General features: G+C 45.8%; 1 protein-coding gene across 1 annotated transcript; it reads left to right on the forward strand.

Annotated features, from left to right (window-relative positions):
- Positions 1 to 753: 753 nt before the first annotated feature.
- UNC93B1 (unc-93 homolog B1, TLR signaling regulator) lies at positions 754 to 17,016 on the forward strand. The gene is made up of 11 exons (XM_060262649.1): positions 754 to 851; positions 5,973 to 6,114; positions 9,245 to 9,398; positions 9,637 to 9,798; positions 10,800 to 10,929; positions 11,106 to 11,199; positions 11,402 to 11,526; positions 13,307 to 13,489; positions 13,608 to 13,881; positions 14,763 to 14,881; positions 15,284 to 17,016. Exons 1-11 carry the CDS (start codon positions 831 to 833, stop codon positions 15,527 to 15,529), a joined length of 1,650 nt encoding a protein of 549 aa, XP_060118632.1. The 5' UTR covers positions 754 to 830; the 3' UTR covers positions 15,530 to 17,016.
- The last annotated feature ends 8,991 nt before the right edge of the window (positions 17,017 to 26,007 follow it).

Genomic DNA, 26,007 nt, shown 5'->3' on the forward strand with positions numbered 1-26,007 from the left:
ACCTGCTCAGATGTGAATGAATAATGCCATACATACTGCGATTGCATTGGGAGGGGATGACTAGACGAGAATTGCTTCCCCTTTGGCAGCCCTGCCTGAAGTTCCTGTCTCTTTAAGAGATTGCCCCCCTCCATTCCTCCTCCCCGCCTAGCTCATAGGACCGGAAAAGTGAAGCGAGTCTTCCACTTTCTTCAAGGGATTGACAGGCTTGCAACCGCTATGGAGCCAGGTACAGGTCGCGGGGTGGAGGGTTCCGGATTGGGGCTGGGGGCTCTGGTTAGCCCGGCAACGCCCGGCCGTTTTCGACGCCGTGCCCCCATTCGCTTGTGCGCCAGTGGCAGCTGTATCACCCAGGAGCTGGGTTTAGCCTGTGACCTTTCTACCTGCCTCCCGCTCACCTGCAAGATCGTGCCCAATCTCCCTCTGTCTCTAGGCTGGAATGGTTTCAAACCCATTTAAGTTAAGGGGTGGGGGTCGCTCTCTCTCCGGCGGCCGCTGACCCTAAACCAGAGGATTTCGCAACTAAAGAGGAAGTTAAGTCTCTAGATATATTCGTTCTTTTTTATTTAAAAAAAAAATGGGACTTCGGATTTGGATTTTCGAGAACAGGAGAATCTAGAGGGAGGGCAGCGGCGGAATCTGGAGTTGGTGGTTATTCTCAGCTCCACTGAAAAAAAAGGCAGCAGCCCCGATTTAGGAGAGAAGCGCTATCGAGTTTCTGTTTCGTTTCCCTTCCTTGTGTGTTGTCTGCAGGTGGCGATGTGTACCAAGAGGCTGTGGGGAACGGAGTGGCTCCGGACGGCCGAGGGATTGGCGTTGTGAACAGGCCTATGGATGGTGCAGAGGTTCAGGTGAGCAGATCCGTTTCTCCAGCCAACAGTACGTGCCTGATCTTTTTACATTGTTTTTAAAAATAACTACTTGGAGGGTTTAAACGGGGGTACATTTTTAAATTTAAAAAAAAAAATGCATCGGTGGTTTTGCCGCTTTGGGAACTTAAGTGCAAAAAAGAGTCCTACCCACTCTTGTATATGAGGAAGTGCTGCTTTGCCAGTTCTTCCTCACAACCGTTTCAAAGAATAATCAGTGTGCAGGTGTTGGATGGTGGTTGTGAAGGTCTCAGATATCCTTCCTCGAGGAAGCACTTCTCTTGCAAGGGTGGTGCATTTTCCCAGCATTTAAGGTTCACCATTCTGCCACTTGGAAAAAGCAATGGTCACTTAATGGATGCAAGGTATGAAACATAAATATCTGTTTTTAAAATGTAATGTTAAAATGTTATTTATTTTACCCCAGTACATATGTGTTACAATTTACAAGCAATGTGTATGTGTGTAAAGTGCCTTCAAGATGCAGGATTTATGGCACCCCCAGCAAAGAGCTTTAAAGGCAAGTGAGAAGCCGAGGTGGTTTGCCGTTGCCTTCCTCTGCAGAGTCTTCCTTGGTGGTCTCCCTTCTGAGTACCAACCCTGCCTAGCTTCCAAGGTCCAGCTATACCGTGCTACTTTCCTTATCACAAATAAGCAATGAATACAACACCTCTTTCCCATTTAAAAAAAAAATGTTAACAGGGTTTTTAAAAATAATTTAATTATCAAAGATTTCAGGTTTTCACGGCTGGTAACATCATTAGGGTTTGTAGAATCTTTCGGGATCAAGTGCCGTGTTCTACTGGAGAAAGTTTTTCTACTTTCTCCAGTAGAACACGGCACTTGATCCCGAAAGATTCTACAAACCCTAATTTAATTATCCTTTTGAAAATATCTACATGGATTTGTTAAGCATTCTCATGCAAGAGCAATACTGGAGATGCTTGTGTAATGCTTAGAAAAACAAAAGGGATAACTGTTAGTGAAGTTAGTGAAGCTCCAAAGAGGAGCACTTTCATTTAAAAAATAAAACTAGTTCTTTTTGATCTTCCAAAGCACTGTGTCCTTCTCTTCAGCCTCTGGGGTTTTAAAAAGTGTCATGCATAGTCCTTTTCTGAAAGCAAAGCTATATTCTCACATCTTGAGGAAACTCCATTTAAAAAAAAAAAAAAACTTGTGGCAGAGCTTGCTTTCTTAATTCTCTGCATGCCCAGTTAGCATGCTAAAAGTTTAACTCTTGTTACATATGGTTCTCCCCAAAATACATATAAATGTATACACATGATGCTTATTTCCAGTAAGGTTAAAATGAAACAGTTCCTCATCAAAGGCTCCTAAGCAATGTTCCCTCTAAGTTAAGAACATAAGAGAAGCCATGTTGGATCAGGCCAATGGCACATCCAGTCACACAGTGTGACACTGTGTCACACAATGGCCAAAATAATTATATATATACACACACACACTGTGGCTAATAGCCACTGATGGACCTCTGCTCCATATGTTTATCTAACCCCCTCTTGAAGCTGGCTATGCTTGTAGCCGCCATCACCTCTTGTGGCAGTGAATTCCACATATTAATCACCCTTTGGGTGAAGAAGTACTTCCTTTTATCCGTTTTAACCCGACTGCTCAGTAATTTCATCGAATGCCCACGAGTTCTTGTATTGTGAGAAAGGGAGAAAAGTACTTCTTTCTCTACTTTCTCCATCCCATGCATAATCTTGTAAACCTCTATCATGTCACGCCGCAGTCGACATTTCTCCAAGCTAAAGAGCCCCAAGCGTTTCAACCTTTCTTCATAGGGAAAGTATTCCAACCCTTTAATCATTCTAGTTGCCCCTTTCTGGACTTTTTCCAATGCTATAATATCCTTTTTGAGCTGCGGTGACCAGAATTGTACAAGAATTGTACACAGTATTCCAAATGAGACCGCACCATCGATTTACACAGGGGCATTATGATACTGGCAGATTTGTTTTCAATTCCCTTCCTAATAATTCCCAGCATGGCGTTGGCCTTTTTTATTGCAAGCGCACACTGTCTTGACATTTTCAGTGAGTTATCCACCACGACCCCAAGATCTCTCTCTTGGTCAGTCTCTGCCAGTTCACACTCCATCAACTTGTATTTGTAGCTGGGATTTTTGGCCCCAATGTGCATTAAAAATCCCAGCTACAAATACAAGTTGAGTTGTATTAAGCTAGTTCACAGTTTATTAGCTTCCTGCTTGCACATTTTTGTCTTAGCTCAGGAAAAATGGCTCCAGAGCAAACTAATTTATGCAGTAGCTTACACTTTTAATGCCAGTAGCTCACAAAATAGAATTTTTGCTCATAAGGCTCCACAGCTTAGAGGGAGTATTGCTTTTAAGTAAGTTCAATAGTCGTGAGGTAAAAAAACAAGTTCTCTTGTGGCAGGACCGGAGCTACATGTTTTTTGAGCACAGAAGATTTGTGGATGTTCTCTCCCCTCATTGGTGGATCTGTATGATATGGGATGTAGAAGGAAGATACAAATGATCTTAAGGGACCCTTCACATCCGGGCCACTTGCTATTTGAGATTTTACCGTCAGGTAGGCGATGTAGAGTGTTGAAGGCAAAGACAAATAGATTCAAGGGCAGCTTCTATCCAAGTGCCGTGGTTAAGCTAAATGCAGGGTTATGAATGATTATGTGTTTTTAGATGCATTTAAATGGTCTATGTATATGTCCTTTTGTGGGTGTTGATATGTTTGTGGAAGAGCACCTCATTTCGTTGCTCTCATTTTCTTTTTTGAGAACAATGACAATAAATTTATCTATCTATCTATCTTGAGGGGGGGGCAAAATTAAAAAATGGCACCCCCTTATGGGCCATTCTATCTTATGGTCCCATAGAATACAATGGACTCCATACCCAATATTGCGACCCCCCCCCTCCGTCAGCACCCAGGGCAAGCACCGCCCTCTGTCCCCCCTAGATCCGTCCCTGTCTTGTGGATCAAAAACTAGCTAATTAATAGGAAAAAGAGAGTGAGTATAAATGGGCAATTTTCACAGTGGAGGGTGGTAAGCAGTGGGGTACGACAGAGCTCAGTACTGGGTCCAGTGCTTTTTAACTTGTTCATTAATGATCTAGAGTTGGGAGTAAGCAGCGAAGTGGCTAAGTTTGTGGATGACACTAAATTGTTCAGGGTGGTGAGAACCAGGGAGGATGGTGAGGCACTCCAAAGGGACCCGTCGAGGCTGGGCAAGTGGGCATCAATGTGGCAAATGAGGTTCATTGTGGCCAAGTGCAAAATCCTAACTATAAATATACGTTGATGGGGTCCGAACTGGAAGGATTCATGAGACAATGTGCAACTGGAATAAAAAAGGCCAACACTATGCTGGGAATTATTAGGAAGGGAATTGAAAACAAATCAGCCAATATCATAATGCCCCTGTATAAATTGATGGTGCAGCCTCAGTTGGAATACTGTGTATGACTCCAGTCACCACACCTCAAAAAAGATATTATAGCGTTGGAAAAAGTCCAGAAAAGGACAACTAGAATGTTTAAAGGGTGGGAATACTTTACTTATGAAGAAAGATTAAAATGCTTGGGGCTCTTTAGCTTGGAGAAATGACAACGGGGGTATGTGTGTGACATGACAGAGGTTTACAAGATTATGCATGATGATGATGATGATGATAATAATAATAATAATAATAATAATAATAATAATAATAATAATAATAATAATAATAAATTTTATTTATATCCCGCCCTCCCCGCCTAGGCGGCTCAGGGCGGCTAACAACATTTCACACAATTAACATAAATAGATAAAAGTTTAAATTTAACAATTAAAAAGAAATTAAACATAAAAACCAGTTAATTAAGTTAAAATACATAATTCAAATTACATTAAATATATCTGGCAGCAATAAAATTGTTTGGCGCTGGTTCTGCCAGTTTAGATAGTTCCATGATCGTATTATAGATGGCGGTTCTTTATTCTTAGCAACTCAGCAGTCGATATCGGCATAGGCTTGTCTAAAAAGGGCGGTCTTGCAGGCCCTGCGGAACTGGTCAAGGTTCCGCAGGGCCCGCACTTCCTCCGGAAGTTGGTTCCACAGTGCCGGAGCCGCGGCTGAAAAGGCCCGTGTTCTGGTGTTTTGAAGTTTGACCTCTCTCGGCCCAGGGATGGTCACTTTATTTTTACCCATTGACCTCAGTGCCCTCTGGGGTTCATATGGGGAGAGACGGTCCCTTAGGTAGGCTGGTCCTCGGCCATATAGGGCTTTAAAGGTAATAACCAACACTTTGTACTGGATTCGGTAGGTAATTGGCAGCCAGTGCAGTTCGTGCAGCCCCGGCCGTATGTGCTCCCATTTCGAGAGCCCCAATAGTAGCCTGGCCGACACGTTCTGCACCAGCTGCAACTTCCGGGTCCGGCACAGAGGTAGCCCCAAGTAGAGGGCATTACAGTAGTCCAATATAGAGAAGGTAGAGAAAGAAGTACTTTTCTCCTTTTCTCGCAATACAAGAACTCGTGAACACTGAATGTAATTGCTGAGCAGTCAGGTTAAAACAGATAAAAGGAAGTACTTCTTCACCCAAAGGGTGATTAATACATGGAATTCACTGCTACAGGAGGTGGTGACAGGTACATTCATAGGTGACTTCAAGAGGGGATTGGATAAACATATGGAGCAGAGGTCCATCAGTGGCTATTAGCCACAGGTTGTAGATGGAACTCTCTGTCTGGGGCAGTGATGTTCTGTATTCTTGGTGTTTGGGGGGGGGCAGCAATGGGAGGGCTTCTAGTGTCCTGCCCCCACTAGTGGACCTCCTGATGGCACCTGGGTTTTTTTGGCCACTGACAAAAGTGTTGAACTAGATGGGCCATTGGCCTGATCCAGTATGTTCTTGGCCTGATCCAGTATGTTCTTAACAGCAAAATGCATCCTTCCATTGAGAATAACATATTTACAATTTGGGTAATTGCCATTCATCACAGAGTTTGATTACATTTCCTTATCTCCCTTGGAGAAATAGGGTATATTACATCTCTGTCTTGGTGATTTGTTAGTATGATCCCTTCAGCCATCTCTTTGTGATACTTCTGTTTCCAGCTAGATGACTTTGTGGGGGCTCATGCTGAGTACAATGAAGAGGAGGAAGAACGCAAATATTTCCGCCGCAAGCGTCTCGGCGTTATCAAGAACCTCTTGACAGCCAGCCTGGGTGGAATGTTAACCTATGGTGTCTTTCTAGGTACGCTGTGTCTCTTTCAGCATTTTCTGCTGTTGATTTACAGTTTAGTGTGCAGATGACGCTAATCTGTCTGTAGGGCTGGTCATACTACCAGCTCACTTCAATGGTCTAAGGAAATACTTGCATCACTAGAGAGAACCAGCTTTGAGCCAGAAGCTCCTGGAAAAGAAATGTAGGGTGCTAACAGACCAGCACTTTGGGTTGACTCAGAGATGCCTCTGAAGTCGACCCCAAAAATCTGTACAGACGGCAACATCTGCCGCCCGTCCTACTATCATTCTCACCCCATCCTCCAGGCTCCTGAGACCGGTTCAAAAAAGCTACCACTTCCAAAGTGGTAGCAAATATTTGAGCCGGCCGTCAGTCGCCTCCCCGCTGTCTGGACAGGGAAGGGCACACGTGAGGCGACTTGGTGGTGTAGAACTGCCAAGCCGCCCCAAGCTGATCCCAGGTTTTTAAAAAAAAAAAATCAAACCATTCAGAGTGCTGGAGTGCTTATGCGCATAAGCACTTGCCCCCCAAGGGGGAAAAAAAGGAATCTGGCTTCTAGGGCGCCTTTCTGTGTGGAGGTGCCCAGCCGCCTCACAGACCGAATGGGGCTGCGTTGCCGGGGACCATCTGGAGTCTCTGGAATGGCTCTTTTTGAGCCGTCCCCTTTATGGCCGCCACCCCAGAATGCCAGTCTGGTCTCAGCCGTACTTTATGAATTAGAGTGTCGAAAACATGCTTCTATTGTCCTTCCTTTTATTGAGGTGGGGTTATTGGTTCAGTAGTAGAGCTTGTAGAGAAGGTCTCAGGTTCAATACCTGGCATTGCAAGTAAAAGATCTTGGCTAGCAGGTGTTATTCTTTCTTTGCCTGAAGCTCTAGTCAGACATCATCAACAGCCACATGAACAGACTTCGCATTCTGAGGCTCATCCTCTCTCTTGGGTTAGGAGGTCTTTGATCTAATTCCAGTTTGTTATGAAGCCCAAATATGAATGCTTTAAACTGGGAAGCTGTTTTTCTTTCACAATAACCAGTGTTCTAAACTATTATTTAGATAAAGTAATACTAAAGACTTTCTGAATCAGGAAATCTTCAGTCATGGCTTCGCATGGGAGGAGAGAAGGGTAGCATGAGCTTGAGGAGTTAAGTCTCATTTAGTTAATGGAACAACTTGTGCTTTGTTTGTGATGTCTGGATGCAGTGGGGACAATACTAAGCTAGATGGGCCAATGGGCTTCATAAGCTCAGTAATCTCTAGGAATAAAGAAGGTGAGGAGTCAGAATTCAGAAGGGAAAGCACCTGTTCAGCACATAGAAATGTCCTACCTCTCATCACTGGCATCTCCATTTAAAGGATCTTGAGTAGCAGAAACATTATAGCCTTAAATCTTATAGAGCTTCTCTCAGAAGGAGTAGTACTTAACTAGGTGATGAACTGGCTCTGTGCAAAGCTACTCCTTAAATTCTTTTTTTTTTGCTTTCTAAAAAAGGACTAACAACTTAATGCTGTAATAAGGCATGGAGGGATCAAGTAGTTGGGGAAGAGTCTGGTGGCATCTGGAATGAGTAGGTCAGAATTTCATTGCAACACCTTGACCTGGATAGCCCAGGCAAGCCTGATTGTGTTAGATCTTAGAAGCTAAGCAGGCTCAACTCTTGCAAGTACTTGGATGGGAGGCCTCCTTGGAATACCAGCAGTCAGGAGGACAGGGGCAGGCTTTATTCAGCCACCTCCCTGAATATCTTCCAGGCCCCCAGTAGAGGTCAGTCACCAGAGGCTGCCATGACTTCCAGGTTCTTCTCTGTCAAGTCCTTGAATGGGAGGCCTCCTTGGAATACCAGCAGTGGGGAGGGCAGGGGCAGGCTTTATTCAGCCACCTCCCTGAATATCCTCCAGGCCTCCAGTAGGGGTCAGTCACCAGTGGTCACCATGACTTCCCGGTGCAGACACACACTCACACATATAAAAAATACAAAACTAAACAAAAAAAGAAATCAATTGGGACTAGCCAAGGAAGTTGGTGAACAAAGTGTGGTTATAGCTTACTGAGATGGTGAAGAAAAAACTGGATCCTCAGAGTGAGTCAGCTTGTAGGTATAGCTATAGGGAAAAGGGAGTGGGGGGGCTGTGGCATAGAGAAAAGCAGGATATAATGAGGACGTATGAACACAGGAATGCCAGAATCTGGTGTGTAGAGATGGTGTGGAAAAACCATCATATTGCACCAGGCACAGACTGCTTGGTTTTTTGTTGCACCTGTCTTTTTTTTTTTTTTTAAGACAGCAACACAAATATAAGCTACTCAGTAACAAGAGCAATAATCCAAAAGAACAGTATACTAATACTGAAGAGCTAAACTGATGCCCTTGTTGGGACTAATTTGGGATTGTGGAATTGATATGAATAAACAAATTGGACTTTATACAAGTTATTTGCATTTTGTAACCAGAAGGAGCAAGGACTTTGTAGCAAATCACTGGATTCTTAAAAGTTTTTGGCACGGTATCCACCTTAATGGAGACTGCATTTAAATGAACTAGTGTCTGGAATTTGAAAATTTTATCTCTGTTTTGGATGTGTTTAACTTCAGTGTATGAGTTGAAATTAAATCAAAAGAGTTTCCGGCTCAACATCAGAAAGAACTTCCTGACTGTTAGAGCGGTTCCTCAGTGGAACAGGCTTCCTCGGGAGGTGGTGGGCTCTCCTTCCTTGGAGGTTTTTAAACAGAGGCCGGATGGCCATCTGACAGCAACGTGGCTCCTGTGACTTTAGGGGGAGGTGTTTGCGAGTTCCCTGCATTGTGCAGGGGGTTTGGACTAGATGATCCTAGAGGTCCCTTCCAACTCTATGATGCTATGATACGTATAATCATAATAATATTGTGTTTTGTTTTTTCGTAATTACTGTTGTGACAACTCTCATAGAGTTGCGTTACCAAGTGGGACCCGGTGACCCAAGAAGCAGCTCTTACCTTTATGTATTACAGACATTTGTACCGCACATTTCTGCCCTCATCGTAACTACCAAGGCAGCTAATAGATTAAAAACTATTAAAACACAATTAAAACCAAATGCTCTTTCTTGTTGCAAGCACTACACCATTACCCATGACCGTCACATCCGAGTGCTTTCTCCCACAGGCCTGTTGCAGATGCAGCTAATCCTGCACTATGATGAAACTTACCGAGAAGTGAAATACAGTAATCTGGAGCTGCAGAATATTGACAACAAGATGCTGATGGGCATCAATGTCACGCCTATCGCTGCAGTGCTCTACACTCCACTCCTCATAAGGTACCTGACTGCCCAGCCCTTTATCAGAATCATTTATATCCAGGGTAAGTTCCCCGTGTACATATCTGGGAATGGAAATGCATACCATTTGCTGTCCAGCTGTGGCTGGAATGGAAATGTCTCGTTTGAGGCCTGTATTTTCTTTCCTGAGATAGCTGCTAAATTAGTGAGCCCCACAGTTGTAGGGATTGGAGGTTAACCTGTCCAAGAATCAAAGTATCTCTTTCTGTCTCCCCAGATTCTTTGGCACTAAATGGATGCTATTCCTGGCTATTGGCATCTATGCACTCTTTGTCTCCACCAACTACTGGGAACGTTACTATACCTTGGTACCGTCAGCTGTGGCAATTGGAGCTGCCATTGTACCTCTGTGGGCTTCCATGAGCAACTATATCACTCGGTGAGCCAGCTGCAGTCTCAGGGTAAAGGCACTGGAGAAAGCACCAGCATGATCGTGGAGGAGATGTTGTGATGTCTGCCTCATGGTAGTTCGGACACTGAAAAGATGGGTGGGGAGGGTGTAGTTGGGGGAGGGAGCAGGCTCGTAGCTACAGTGGGGCACGGGAGGGGCCAGGCCACTCTATTTAACCCCCCTCCCCTCTATAGGGCCCTTCCATTGAAGAGCAAGAGAGCGACAGCGAGAGAGTGAGCAAGAGAGAGCGAGAGAGGTGAGAGAGAGTGTGAGAGCAACAGCAAGAGACTGAGGGGGAGAGCAAGACAGCAACAGTGAGGGAGAGAGTGACAGCGAGAGAGTGAGGGAGAGCTTGAGAGCCACAGTGAGGGAGCGAGCGAGGCAGAGAGCGAGCGAGGGAGAGAGTGAGACAGTGGCAGTGAGAAAGTGACAGCAAGGTAGAGAGCAACAACAAGCGAGTAAGAGAAGAGTCACAGCGAGAGAGCAACAGCAAGACCAAGAGAGTGAGAGAGAGCAACAGTAAGAGAGAGAGAGAGAACAAGAGAGCAACAGTGAGAAAGAGAGCGGGGGAGAGAACTGGGGCCAGGCGGGCTAGCTGCTGGAGGGAAGAAGCTGCCAAGTCCCACAGCTCCACCATCAAATTTTTTATCTCCTGGGCCCTTCCACCCAAAATTTTCTGCCTATGGGCCTGGGAGGGAGCAATGTTGTACATAGTATGGATTGTTTTCTGCTGTATACCCTTGACATATAGATAGACAAAAGACAATTTTTGAGTGACAGCATTTCACAAAAGGTTCATTATGTTTGTTAGTCTCATACTATGCCTATCAGCCTCATTACTTCACACCAAGGCAGTGCATCCCTGGCTGGCATCAGAGATCCTAAGCATGCTGTTGGGGTTATGTATGTGATAAATGGATGTTATGGAAATGCATCTCTGTGAAAGTATTTCTTGGTAGATGATAGGCTTTTTTTACCTACTCCCAAAGGATGGCACAGAAATACTATGACTATGTAAACTACAAGGAAGAGCATGTCCAGGAGCAAAAGAGAGCACCACACAGAGCCTACAACAGCTACATCATTGTCTTCCAGACTGTCTTCTATGCCTTCTTCAATGTGAGAGTTCTGTGGACAGTATTTTGGTGGGCTGTAACAGAGGCATATTCCATGTTTTCCCTTCCTTGTCTGCTAGGAAGTGGGTGTTTAGGTTTTGGTTTCTTCCATCTATCTACCCCCAATTTCTTGCATGTTGGTTCTCTTATCTCAAATCCTCTCCTACCCTTCTATTCCAGTTGAGTTTCGTCTGTGCCCAGATGCCTATGTTTTTCTTCCTGAAGTGGTATCTCTATGATATGACGCACACACTTTGCAATGTTCAGAACTGTGGTGAGTATCCTGAGTGACTGGCACTGGATTCATTAAGCTGATATACGTTGGCATTTTCTTCCAAAATGCCTTAATCTTCATAGTCTTATATAGTTCCTACATTTCCATGTTCTGCTCCATCCCACAATCATTAGGGTTCTAACATTTTCTTAACTGTTCCCTTCCTCAGAATATGGCGTCTAAAGTATTGCTTCCCCTCCAGGCACCTCCAGCCATGGGATCCTCCCAGGGATCAACTCCACAGTTCTACAGAGACTCCCACGCAGCAGCGAGCTCATCATTGTGGAGAGTGTGCTCATGGGTGTGGCCTTCCTCGCCATGCTTCTGGTATGAACTGGTTAAAAAAAAAATGCAGGAGCAAAGGCAGGGGTCACAGGATCTTGGATTCAGTGGTATGTTCTGAAACCAAGGTTTCTTTCCTGCGACAATAACCTACACAGAGTAGGCAGATCAACATTTGCCTATTTTGCATGTGATTGCATGGCTGTCTTGATATGCATACAGTACTGTGTGACTGGAAAATGTACCAGGCTGAAACATAACTAAGAACACTGGTTTAATGCATAGCTCTAATTTGCATGGAGTCTAAATTCTAGTCTACATCCTGTACTTCCATCTGATTCTTGACAATTCCCACTTCAGAGATAATAAAGAGAAGATGAAAAATGGGGAAGCGATGTCAGTTAAAGATTCTGTGTTAGGTCACCAATAAAATAGTCTCTCTCTCTCATGATATTTTTCAATAAGACAGTGTGATTAGAGAGTTGATTCAAGGAGATCTGGGTTCAGATAATTTACTATGAAGTTTATTGGATTTAGTAGCGGCCCAGTGGCGCAGAGTGGTAAAGCAGCAGTACTGCAGTACTGTGATCTGAACTCTCTGCTCACGTCACGACCTGAGTTCGATTCCGGCGGAAGATGGATTCAGGTAGCCGGCCCAAGGTTGACTCAGCCTTCCATCTTTCCAAGGTCGGTAAAATGAGTACCCAGCTTGTTGGGAAAGTGTAAAAGACTGGGGAAGGCAATGGCAAACCACCTTGTAAAAAGTCTGCCGCGAAAACGTGAAAGCAACGTCACCCCAGAGTCGGAAACGACTGGTGCTTGCACAGGGGACCTTTCCTTTCCTTTATTGGATTGGGGTTATATTGCTATAAACAAGCTATTTCAGCATTTCTGATGATTTCTGCAAACTGAGCCTGACTTTACTGAGTTCCGGTTTCAGTGAGGCCAGTGAATTGCAAGTATGCCTAACACTTCAGGAAGTTACAAACTACCGGGGCTTTTTTTGAGCAGGAACACGCAGGAACACAGTTCCAGCTGGTTGGCATCAGGGGGTGTGGCCTAATATGCAAATATATTCTTGCTGGGCTTTTTCTACACCCCCCTCCCAAAAGCCCTGCAAACTACTGCACCCCATGCTACCATAGCACATGTATCCTTATTTTTTTTTCCCCATCAGAGAGATCCATCAGAAAAACGGGGGGATCCTCAGAAAAAATAGTCCTCCCATTTTTTCAAAAAAAATTTTCTGGACTTTCATATCTCTACTGCTGGTCCCATACATATGCAGCTCCTGTATTTCACATTGCTATCACTTGGCCCATACATAGCTGTTTGTGGATGCTCCATGTTTGTGGGTAAGCACATGGGATAAGAACCTTTTAAAACATATGGTAGGCATACGGAGTGCTGATCAACACACATGGAAGATGTCATAGTAACATTGGTATTGTACAAGTGGAGTTAAATTAGGGGACTAACAACAGCTGCTAGAAGAGTGTTATACGAGGTAGAATTGGGTGTTACATCTAAAACAGGACAGCAGCCATATGTTTTCTCCTCCCTCTATTTTATTTATTGAAATATTTCTAAACCTGCCTCTTCCCCAAATATAGCTGCATTTTAAAGGAAGATTTATCCATAGTGTGCTATTTACTTGTTTGTTTGTTTTTTAAAAAACTATACTACATTTCTACAGCCATTGCATTCAAAGTGGTTTCCAGAATTTATTAAAAATAAATACAAAAACAGGGAGAAAATGTGACACATTTCGTTCTGCCCCAAAGTTTGCTGGTTTTGCCCTGCTTCTGGGCTTTCTGTTCTGCAGGTGTTGATCCTGTGTGGCTCTGCCTATCGCCCAACAGAGGAGATAGATTTACGCAGCATTGGATGGGGAAACATCTTCCAGCTGCCTTTCAAACACATGCGAGATTATCGCCTCCGCCACCTCATCCTTTTCTTCATCTACAGTGGCTTCGAGGTGGTCTTCCTCTGCACTGGTTTTGCCTTGGTATGTGAGCTCCAAGCAATGTTCCTCCCAAGCCCTGAGGTAGGAGGGGCTTTTCAGGCATGCCACGAAGATAACTGAGTTATGCTCACCAAATTTTCTCTTCTCTGCACATCCCCAGAGCTATGGCGTTTGCTCCATTGGCCTGGAACACGTGGCTTACATCATCACGGCTTATGGACTCTCATCTTCTATCTGCAGCAGCATGGCACTTTCTATGCTGTGCATGCCCCGCCAGGTTCCCCTCCTCACAGGAGCTTCTGTCCATGCTATCCTTTTGATTGCACTCTTCTGTTGGGAACCTCGTCCCAAGAGCTTAGGTGAAGCACCCATACTGTACCTGGTGGCTGCACTTTGGGGCCTTGGCAGTGCCCTCAACAAGACAGGCCTCAGCTGTAAGTAAAATTCCTGTTGGAGGGTTTGAGCCCAGACCCCCTTCATTACAGACAAAGCCATGTTCATATTCAGCTCAGGACTAAGCCTCTGATGCAGTGGCTGCTGGAGCTTCCACAGACCCAGGAAATAATTAAGTCCCTAATCGGTTCTATGGAAACGACAGTCTTCTTGGATGATATATTAGATGTTGGTTACCAGAAGAGGTTCATTTCTAAATGCTTGAATGGCAGGAAGAGGCTTTTTGAATTCTGCTGTCTGCATAACTGGTCATTAACAGAGCAAAACAATGATTTCCTTCCATAACATTTTTCACCTGTGGGACTGTTTTGCAAAATGTATTATTTAGCATTAATTTAGTTAATGAGTTCTGGGCCCACCCTTCATCTGAGGAGCTCAGGGTGGCATATATGGTTCTAGTTCTCCCCTCAATTTATTTGTCCTTCCAACAACATTGTGAGATTATGTCAGGCAGGGTTGCCAGCTTTGGGTTGGGAATTCCTGGAAATTTGGGGGCAGAGCCTGGGAAGACATGGTTTGGGGAAGGATCTCAGCAGGATTATAATAGCATAGGGTCCGCCTTCCAAATTAGCCATCTTCTCCAGAGGAATTGGTGTCTGAAGCCTGGAGATCAATTCTAATTCTGGGAAATCTCCAGGGACCATCTGGAGGTTGACAACCCTGAGATCAGTCTACAGAAAGCAACTGTCCCCAGTTTCCTCTATAAGGTTCATGGCAAATGGAGATTTGAACCGGAGTCTCCATAGTCCAAGACTAACTACTCTCACAAGTTATTGTTACCTTTTGAACCAGTTTGTACCAACTGAAAACTAGAGAAAATCTGGTCACTAGCTGACTGTTGTTCCCTCCTGCTTCCTTACAGCACTCCTGGGGATGCTTTATGAAGACAAAGAACGGCAAGACTTCATCTTTACCATCTACCACTGGTGGCAGGCCGTGGCAATCTTTGTTGTTTATCTGTGGTCTGGACTACCCATGAAGGTGAGATGGGAATCTGGGATACAGAGGGATTCTCCCTGTGATAGGATGTGAGGAAGATTCAGGAGTTCCTTTGGCCCAGGGATTAAACAAGACCATTTAACACATACAGTAGTGCAGAGAACAAAATTGGAGTCCAGAAGTACCTTTAAGATCAACAAAGTTTTATTGAGAATGTACGTTTTTGTGCGCTAGAAGCACACTTCATCAGACAGTGAAATGGGGTACAGTTAGTAGTGCAGAGGAACTTTTAGGGAAGAATAAAGGAGCTGGACAAGGTGTCGTTTTGCCCAGCTCTAATTCTACTTGCGTGACAATTCTCCTTTTGCTTGCGCAAGTTTCCAGGACTATATGAGGGAACAAATGGCTCTCCCTTCCCTAACTAATGGAGTCTCTTCCTTCCAGGCTAAGTTATCCCTCATGTTGATTACTCTGGCGGCTGCAGTGGTCTCCTACGTGTGGATGGAACATAAAATAAGCCGGCTTATCCGGCACCGCCTTCCCAAGATTCCCAAGCCTCATCACAAGGTGCGGGGCTATCGCTACCTGGAAGATGAGAATTCTGATGAAACTGGCTCAGAGGGAGAGGAGGAAAGGGAACACAATGACTCCTCAGATGAAGAAGCAGAAGGTGAACTGCCCAAAGACTGACAGCCCAGGGCTCAACGCAGGAAGAAGTGCAACTACAAACAGACGCAGGAGGCGGAGGCTTGAGAGAGCCAGTTTGGTGTAGTGGTTAAGTGTTTGACTCCCCACTCCTCCACTTGCACCTGCTGGCATGGCCTTGGGTCAGCCATAGCTCTGGCAGAGGTTGTCCTTGAAAGGGCAGCTGCTGTGAGAGCCCTCTCCAGCCCCACCCACCTCACAGGGTGTCTGTTGTGGGGGAGGGAGATGAAGGAGATTGTGAGCCGCTCTGAGACTCTTGAGTGGAGGGCGGAATACAAATCCAATGTCGTCTTCTTCCAGCTCCTGGCTTGAAGCCACCCTTTTTGCCCTGTCAGTCTGTTTTCTCCAGTCTTGGCTGGTCCATGACTTTCTCAGGTGCCTTAGACTTCAGCCTCTCAGCATCAACAGAATCATCTCTCTGCCACACTCTTTCAGTGTTTTAATCTTACTTGGAGCCTGACTTCCTGCATTCAGACACCTTTTAGTCCTCACTACAGCTAGGATAGAGGGGAGACGCAAAGACACACTTCCTGGCTGTGAGGCTCCTCTCTAGAAGGCCCCCACCATCTATGTGCCATTGCTATGCTCCCAGCCTGGGAGACTTCCCGTGCCTAAGATCAGGCAAGGAGGGGGGGGGGGGGTTAAAGTGCACCCAGTACCTCTTCTGCCCTGGCTAGGTGGCTCCTGTTCCGAGCTCTCTAGCCACTATCCTCTCCAGCCTTTGGGAAACTTCTCACATTTAAAAGGCTGACACTCCACCCTTCCTGATGCCTGCATCCAAGCCGCTGCACCAGCTCCCCCCTCCCCTGCTAACACCTCCCTTGTAATCACCTCAGAGCATAGAGCCTCATAAGGCCCCTCCCAACCCCCATCAGCTCCTGCTGGGCTGAGCTCACCGTTTGGTGCCACCCCAACTTTGGTGGCTCCCACCTGCTGGAGACAGGCTGTCAGTGGCCATCACCACAGCTCCTTAGGAGGGGCAAGGTCTGCTTCCCTGACTGTCTCTGATCTCTCCTATCTGGCACTTTCCTGCAACAAGCACTTCAGCTGCAGGACTGTTTGCCGGGCTCCATGGGCATCAGGACTCCGCTCCCCCAACACTCCTTCCCAATCCAGCTCTCCTGGTCAGCCGCAGCTACTTCACAGCGAGTGGATGAGTCATAACTCCGTGCTGCTCTTCCTGTGTTAGCTGCTCCACCCCAGCTTGGGGATGGCTGGGGAAAGTCTGGGGCTGCTGCCATCTCTGGACGCTGGTGATGGTATTAGCTCCCTCCCTGGTGCATATAGGGAATGAATATGTCCTGCCTGTGGAAGACTCTAGCTGTAGCAGGTGGATACAAGGAACTAGGGACTAAGCTGGATATTGGAGTGTAGTCCTTCGAAGGTGGAGAGAAGAGAGAGGCGTACACGAGCCTTTTCTTATTCTTCAGAAGCAGCTTGAACTCACAATAAAGTCTGGATCCCTTTTTATTACGCTGATTTGTTTTGTCTGCGTTAGTGATGTAGCTTTGCTCTCCTTGGGAAAGCATGCAACTGGCTTCTCTCGCAGCAAACTTTGGCCCTGCTCCTTTGGCTCCTAGAGCCAGCAATAAAACCCTGTCTGATGTCAGTGGCTTATAGCAGAGATTGAGGAAGTGTAGCCACAGTTAGGCCAATTCTGCACTAGACCTTTAATTCTGTTCCTTCCCTGTCCCTCAATGAAGTATTTCAGAGGGCTTGATACGGCTGTTGTTGGTCTGCAGTGCCTGGTGTTAACAGAATGTTGACCTTGTTGAAGATTTGGGTTCGTTCTTACTGTAGGTCATAAATGTCTACTTTACAAGTGAGCCTTAAAATGTTGAGTGTCAAGCAGAACATGGATATCTACAAGCAGGGGCATTTAATAGGGTTGCCGCCTGGAGAAAAAACGCCATCCTATCATTTTAAAGCCTAATGCTGGCCGTGTAAAATACCATTAGGGCCCAAACCTGATCAGGCTCACAGCACCATGGGACAAGGAGCTGTTGTCCCCTCCTCCTTTTCAAGGGCTGAAAGAACTGGTGGGGAGCACTTCATCACTTGGAAAGACACTGTGGGAGGGGCAGGGGGCAAGGACCCATTATGCACTGACAGCTTACTCCAGAGAATCTGAGCAGTCAAGGCTTAAAGCCTGACTAGATTTGCGTGCCTGCCCTATGCACCATTCTTTTTCAGTCTGGTGTATTTATTCTGTAGTCTGTATATGTATTCCGTAGCTACATTACTTGTGACATGTGGGGGGTGGCACCCAAAGGTTTTATTTATTTATTTATGCAATTGCCTTATTGCAGCTGTGTAGTAACATCCATTAAGCACCTTCCATTTAAATCCTCCTCGTTCAGTTCCATGAATGAAGATTACTAGAGCAGCTGCTAAGCTCCCTTTTCGTATTGCCAAACTCTAGTGAATTCTTTGTTTTTTCAGCCACAGTGAAAAATGGGGACGAGTCAACCTGATGCCAGTCTTCACCACCACCCCCTTACAGAGCTTGTTAAGAGGCTTTCTGGAGAGCTGGCAGAGAAGCATGTTTTGTCCTCTTAATTTTTTCCCCCCAGCAATCCAAGACTAGTGATTGTCACAGATCGCTAGACTCATGCCGCTGGTAAAAAAATAAATTAATTAAAATATAAGACAATGAGGCACCATTTTAATGTTAGGCTTCTGGAAACTTACAAAATGATTCCCCCCTCCCCCAAATTTTGTTCACTAAAGCATGAAAGGGAGAAATGTTTTCAAAGCTTTAGGCTTCCCATCTCAGTGTCTCTCTCCTGTTTGTCTCATGTCAATTTCATTCCATGCTGACGATCCCCCCCCCTTTTGTTTGCATTCAGTTTTAAAATTTTGTACACCGATAAAGGGGGGATAGCAGCTGCCAGGACATGCCTGGCTCAGAGCAATGGGAAGACAGGTGAGGGAAGGGATGACAAGGTGAGCTGAGATGGAGAAATTGACACAGGAAAACTGCCACTGACTTGGCCGAGCACACGCATGAGGGAGGGGGCACACTGTAGCCTCCTCTTTCTTCCCCTACCCTCCTCTTTCACTGCTGTTGGGCTTCTCCAGGCATGGATGACCCATAGCGAGTCATGAGTTCAACAGTTGGCAGGCTGGTCTTTCAGTCTGTTTGAGCCGTAGCAGTGTCCACAATATTGGTGGTTGTGGAGTCGGGATGGAGCCGTGGGACTGGCAAGGGGGACAGGCTTGGGTGGTCATTTGCAAGATTGACAGGGGGTGCCGCCGGTGCAGTGCACGCCCACCTGCTTGCTCACTCACTCCCTCCCTTTCTTCCTAATATCAATAAACTCAGCCCAGTGGTTTAAGAAACCCCAAAATTTAAAAGATGGAAAATCGAAGCAATAGTGGAATTTGTACACCAATAAAGGGGGAATGATGGTGGAAGGAGCAGAGTGGGAGGAACAACTATGTGGGCAGTGCAGTGGCCTCTGAGGGGCGAGGAAATGGCAGTGGAATCATTGCACAATGGGGGGGGGAGGGAACCAACAGACATGCATGGTGAAGGCAAGGCACAACACCCATGCATAATAAGCCAAGAGTACCTGGTCCTAAGGTGCTGCCTTCACAGTGTTTTTAAATACTGTTAGGCTTTTAAATGGTGGCAGTGTCCCCAGGATGGACCTGGAAATGCTGTTCTGTCTAGTTCAGCCCTCAATGTGGGGTAATATATTTAGCACATTAGCAGTTACTTACTCCTAATAGACTGTTTTGTGGTGAGAACAGCTAGTCTCTTAACACTTTTCCTGGATCCAAAGTACAGAACACAAGTAAGCTCTGACGTCTGTTTTATGCACTTGCTGTATTATTTCAATTTCTACACCGTTTATCTATTAGAAATGCCAAAGGCCATTCGCAAAGAGGTGTGTGTGTGTGTGTGTGTGTAAAGTGCTGTCATGGGGTTTTCAAGCAGAAGTGATTTGCCACTGCCTTCCTCTGCAAGTCGTCCTTGGTGATCTCCCATCCAAGCACTGATTAGCTTCCAAAATCTGACAAAATTGGACAATACTATGTCATTCTACCTCTCCAAATAATCATATATATCATCATCTATGTACTAATAATGGCCCCCATCTGCAAGTAAACGCATGGATTGGGACCATACTGACACTAAGCGGATCTTTCTTCAAACTTGAGTGACTCCCCAAATTTGCAGAAAAATCTGAAATAAACTGTAAAGGATAGTTTAAACCCCCAATGAATAGAGCTACATTGTCTGTGCATGCACAGTTAGAAAGCCACTCCAGCTCTGTATCAACACTGGCAGCTGCTCTGGGCTCAGATGTGGTGGCAGTCACCAGCAGCTGCTGCAGACCCAAGCAGAAGTAAAGGATGCCATTTGCTGCTGCAGGCTGAGTGGTAGGTGGTGGGTCATGGAGCTTCAACAGTCTCAGCAATGGTGGGGGATATGAGATTCCTCCCCCCCCCCCTCCCACAAGCCTCTCAGCTACTCCACTGAGCCATAAACAGGGAGTCAGCAGTGATGGGGAGAGGGATTCCTCCACTGAGCCATAAACAGGGAGTCAGCAGTGATGGGGAGAGGGATTCCTCCCCACCATGAGTATCGCGGGTCCCTGCTTGTCTATATACTAATATATCCAAATATCTGGATACTTAAACCTTGTGACTGGAGCTGTGTATAGGCTAAACAGATCTTTTACAAACCTGAAAAGGATCCCAGATTTGTAGAACAATGTGTAATGTAAAAAAAAAACCTGGAGGGTTTTAAAAAACAAAATAATAAAAGGAGGACCTGAAGCTTTAAGCAGTGGATTCCATCAGTGGCTGTTGCTAGGCAACCCCAGTATTCCAGGCTTCAGTTTCTGTGAGTAAAGAGGGAAAAGACAGTGTCTTTACAGGCCTATTTTGGCCTTTGGGGAAAAGAATCATTAGGGCCAGGTTTAGGGTTGACAGCTCCAGGTTAGGAAGTTCCTGGAGATTTTGTGGCAAACTCTGAGGGCATGGTTTGTGGGAGATTCCTCAGTTGAATATAATGCCATAGAGTCCACCTTCCAAATAGTCATTTTTTTCAAGCGGACAGATCTCTGTTGTCCAGAGTTCAGTTATAATTCTGAGGGATCTCCAGGTCCCACCTGGAGGTTGACAACCAAAGGTATGGCAACAACCTCTGGATAACTTGATACCACCTGACTTGCATAACTGAACTAGGCCTGGTTGCTTGCTCCTGTTCAACAGCAGCCACCCTCTGAAAGCCAGTGTGATGTAGCAGTTTAAGCTTTCGAGCAGGATCTGGGAGACCCAGGTTCAAATCCCCATCTTGCTGTGGAAGCAGACTGGTTGATTTTGGGCCAGCCACATTCTTTCAGATTAACCTATCTCATAGGATTATTGTGCGGGTAAAAGGAGGAGAGATTAATGCAAGCTGCTTTGGTCCCCACTGTGGATGAATGTGGGATATAAATGAAATAAATAACAAATACAGCTGAAGACAGGAGGCAAATAAAAGTAGGTTAGTGAATGGGTGAGGAAAGAATGAGGCAGGGAAAGAGGAGAGGATCTGGGGGTTGCCAGAAGCAAGGTAAAAGGAATTGTGGGGAGAGTGATACAGGGCAAAGTGATATGCCCCCCCCCCAAAATCCTTGATGACTTCCTACCATGCAAAGGGGCCATAGTTTTACAAGGAAGAAAACTATGCTGGGGAGGAGATGGAGGGGCAAATAAAGGTAGGTTGGCTATTAGGCAGAAAGAAGAGAAGGAGACAGGAAAAGGAAAGAGCCCACGGGCGCCTTCTGAAAAGGGAAAGAGGAAATAAACTCATTTAGGAAATGGAAGGATGGCCTTATAACCAAGGATGAATATAAACAAATCACCAGTACTTGTAGAGAAAGAGTTAGGAAAGCTAAAGCTCAGTATGAGCTTAGCCTAGCCAAAGATGACGATAACAACAAAAAAAGGGTTCTTTTCTTATGTTCAGAGTAAGAAAAAGACCACGGATATTGGTAAGCCCATTATGAGGGCAGGAAAGTGAAATTGTAACAGGTGGTGAAGATAGGGCAGAATTGCTCAATTCCCTCTTTTCCTCAGTCTTCTGAGGGAAACAGTGCTCAACATGGCAAAAACAGAACATATAATGAGGGTATAGGGTTCCATCCTAGGATCAGCATAGGGGTAGTACATAAACACAGAACTGCATCCAAGAGTACTAAAAGAGCTTGCAGATGTAATTTCTGAGCCTCTGGCCATTATTTATGAGAATTATTGGAGAACAGGTGAAGTGCCAGAAGATTGGAGGTGGGCAAATGTTGTCCCCATCTTCAAGAAAGGGGAAAAGGAGGTAACTACCAACCCATCAGCTTGACGTCTATACCTGGAACATATAGAACAAATAATCAAACAGTCAGTCCTGGAACATTTAGAAAGGATGGCTATGATTACTAAGAGCCAGCATGGGTTTCTCAAGAACAAGTCATGTCAGACTAACCTGATCTCTTTTTCTGGAAAAAGTGACTACCTTGTTGGATCAGGGGAATGCTGTAGACATCGTTTATCTTGATTTCAGTAAGGCTTTTGATAAGGTTCCACATACTATCCTTATTGACAAGTTGGTAAAATGTGGTTTGGATCCTGTTACCATTAGGTGGATCTGTAACTGGTTGACAGATCGCAGCCAAAGAGTGCTGGTGAATGGTTCCTCATCCTCTTGGAGAGCAGTGACAAATGGAGCGCCTCAAGGATGTCCTGGGACTGTTTTGTTCAACATCTTTATAAATGATTTGGATGAAGGAATAGAGGGAATGCTTATTAAATTTGCCGATGATACTAAATTGGGAGGGGTTGCAAATACAGTAGAAGACAGAAATAGGACACAGGATGACCCTGACAGGCTAGAAACCTGGGCTGCAACCAATAAAATGAATTTTAACAGGGATAAATGTAAAGTTCTGCATTTAGATAGGAAAAATCCAATGCATGGTTATAGGATAGGGGAGGCTTGTTCTAGCAGTAGTATGTGTGAAAAGGATCTAGGGGTCTTAGTGGACCATACGCTGAACTTGAGTCAACAGCATGATGTGGTGGCTAAAAAGGTAAATGTAATATTGGGCTGTATTAACAGAAGTATAGTGTCCAGATCATGTGAAGTGATGGTACAGCCTTACTCTAGAGACCAAGTCCTGTGAAGAAAGAATGAAGGAGCTGGGCATGTTTACCCTGGAGAGGAGGCGGATGAGAGGTGATATGATCACATAAGAGAAGCCATGTTGGATCAGGCCAATGGCCCATCCAGTCCAACACTCTGTATCACACAGTGGCCAAAATACACACACACACTGTGGCTAATAGCCACTGATGGACCTCTGCTCCATATTTTTATCCAATCCCCTCTTGAAGCTGGCTATGCTTGTAGCCACCACCACCTCCTGTGGCAGTGAATTCCACATGTTAATCACCCTTTGGGTGAAGAAGCACTTCCTTTTATCTGTTTTAACCTGACTGCTCAGCAATTTCATTGAATGCCCACGAGTTCTTGTATAGTGAGAAAGGGAGAAAAGGACTTCTTTCTCTACTTTCTCCATCCCATGCATAATCGTGTAAACCTTTATCATGTTACCCCGCAGTCATTTCTCCAAGCTAAAGAGCCCCAAACGTTTTAACCTTTCTTCATAGAGAAAGTGTTCCAAACCTTTAATCATTCTAGTTGCGCTTTTCTGAACTTTTTCCAATGCTATATCCTTTTTGAGGTGCAGTGACCAGAATTGCACATAGTACTCCAAATGAGACCGCACCATCGATTTATACAGGGGCATTATGATACTGGCTGATTTGTTTTCACTTCCCTTCCTAATAATTCTCAGCATGGCGTTGGCCTTTTTTTACTGCAATCGCACACTTTACACTTGGCCACATTGAACCTCATCTGCCACGTTGACGCCCACTCATCCAGCCTCAACAGATCCCTTTGGAGTGCCTCACAATCCTCTCTGGTTCTCACCACCCTGAACAATTTAGTGTCATCTGAAAACTTGGCCACTTCACTGCTTACTCCCAACTCCAGATCATTAATGAACACGTTAAAGAGCATGGGACCCAGTACTGAGCCCTGCAGCACCCCATTGCTTACCGTCCTCCACTGTGAAGACTGCCCATTTATACTCACTCTCTGCTTCCTATTAATTAGCCAATTTTGATCCACAAGAGGACCTGCCCTTTCCCTGGACTACAGGGGTACCAGACACCCCCTCTCACCCCCACCCTTTCCCCATAGGTGGTCTAAGCAGCCTTCGTGGGAGGCTGAGCCACCAGCGCAGCTTCCCTGGCTGTGCCATGGGAGCTCACAAATAAAAGCAGCTGGCGGCAAGAGGCAGTGTGGAGGGAAGGAAGCATTGTGCCAGCCCAGCCTCACCACTCTCAGCTCCTCCCTGCTGCCACTTTTCCTGCTTTGGCTGCATCCGCGGCTGGAGGAGGTTCTTCTCGCCACTACTGCCACTGCTGCCAAAGGAGGGAGGCAGGCTGGCAGCAAGAGGGGAGCTGAAGGCAGCAGCCGCCTGGCCCTTCCTAGTGGGGGCAACAGGGCAGCACAGTGTGGCAACAGTTGTGCTCCAACTGGGGACCGCTGCCACCACTCTCGCCCTCACCACCTCCACCCCCCCTTCCCTGCTCAGGTGCACACAAGGGTAAGTATTAAAGCCCTGGCTTTGCATGCAGAGGGGAGGAAGAGTGTGTGGTGGGGCAAGAAGCTGGGGGTGGGCAGGCGCCTTGCCTGGGGTGGCAGGCACCTTAGCACTGGTGCTGTCCCCAAGAAAGGAGCCTCAGCCAATGGTAGCTCCTGTGTGATTGCTCTATAGCTTCTGTATGATTGAGCAAGCGTGGTAAAGCAAGCTGTGATGCAGAAGGAAGCAGACGACAGTGAGCTGCTCATGGGACCAATAGGAGCCCTCTGGGGACCTGATCAGCCCTTGGGCCACACGTTTGACACCCCTTATTGTAGACAGTAGTGACATTATATACTTGGACTTTATAACGGCTTATAACGGCTTTAGTAGACATTATATGCTTGGACTTTATAACGGCTTCTGACAAGATACCATACCAAAGAGTTAGTGGTCAGCAGAGCTTTTTTTGGTAGAAAAAGCCCAGGAGGAATTCATTTGCATATTAGGCCACACCCCTGACACCACCATTGTTTCACATAGGACTTTTTGTAGAAAAAGTCCACAAGGAGCTCATTTGCATATTAGGCCACACCTCCTGAGACCTAGCCAGCCAGAACTGCGTTCCTGCTCAAAAAAAAAAAAAGGCCTGGCGGTCAGGAGATAAGAGAAGGGGGTCCTCTTATGGGTTAAAAATCAGGTAACTGACAGGAAGCAGACAGTAGGGATAAATGGACAGCTGGGGAAGTAAGCAGTGGGGTCACCTAACGATTGGTATTGGGTATGGTGCCATTTAAAATTTTGTGGAAGTAAATAGTGTAGTGGCCAAGTTTGCAGATGATACAAAATTATTCAGGATGTTGAAAACGAAGACGAACAGTGAAGTGTGCCAGGAGGATCTCCACAAATTGCCAACAATGTGGCAAATGACTGAGGACTGAAGAAACGAAGTATTACTTTCAGGGCTTTTTTGTAGAAAAAGCCCAGCAGGAACTCATTTGCATATTAGGCCACACCCCCTGACACCAAGCCAGCCGGAACTGCGTTCCTGCTTTTAAAAAGCCCTGATTTCTTTATTCAACAAGTGATTAAAAAGTGAAATTCACCGCCAAAGGATGTAGTGATGCTCCTACCCCTGCCATGTAGACAAGGCAAAATGGAAAGCAGGACAAGGTTTTCACTGTAGGCCGCCTGGGCTGACAGTGTTAAACTTGAAAATTAATTCTAACTCCGTAGCCCCGTAGCACAGTGGTAAAGCTGCAGTACTGCAATCTGAGTTCTCTGCTCACGACCTGAGTTCGATCCTGGTGGAAGCTGGGTTCAGGTAGCTGGCTCAAGGTTTGACTCAGCCTTCCATCCTTCTGAGGTAGGTAAAATGAGTACCCAGCTTGCTGGGGGGAAAGTGTAGATGACTGGGGAAGGTAATGGCAAACCACTCCGTAAAAAGTCTGCCATAAACACCTTGTGAAAGCAACGTCACCTCAGAGTCGGAAACGCCTGGTACTTGCACAGGGGACTACCTTTACCTTTTAGCTTCAGGATTCCCGCTTTAAGGTGATGCAGAAGCTGAAGATCCCCTCAATTTGTTACCATCTTAATGTCTCACTCGTGCCCAAACCAGATTGCTTCTGATTTTAACTGGCTAAACTAACTACCAAGCATTTCTGCCAGCATAACGCTACTATCCCCTCTTGAAGCAAAAAAAGTGGCGACGGGAGGTCTTAAACAGAGCGTGCCCTCTTTCCTCCCATCCACGTGTCCTCCGCCTTAGTCTGCGGGAAGCAGAACTCTTCCTCCTTGCTAGAAACTGCGCTCCCCACAATG

Source organism: Heteronotia binoei, chromosome 21, assembly GCF_032191835.1.
Source record: "Heteronotia binoei isolate CCM8104 ecotype False Entrance Well chromosome 21, APGP_CSIRO_Hbin_v1, whole genome shotgun sequence".
Lineage (NCBI taxonomy): Eukaryota > Metazoa > Chordata > Lepidosauria > Squamata > Gekkonidae > Heteronotia > Heteronotia binoei.

Coding starts and splice junctions, on each gene's coding strand:
- UNC93B1 (XM_060262649.1), top strand. CDS start 831: ATGGATGGTGCAGAGGTTCAG. Junction 10,930..11,105: donor TCTTCTATGCCTTCTTCAAT/GTGAGAGTTCTG, acceptor CTTCTATTCCAG/TTGAGTTTCGTCTGTGCCCA. Junction 13,882..14,762: donor CAACAAGACAGGCCTCAGCT/GTAAGTAAAATT, acceptor GCTTCCTTACAG/CACTCCTGGGGATGCTTTAT.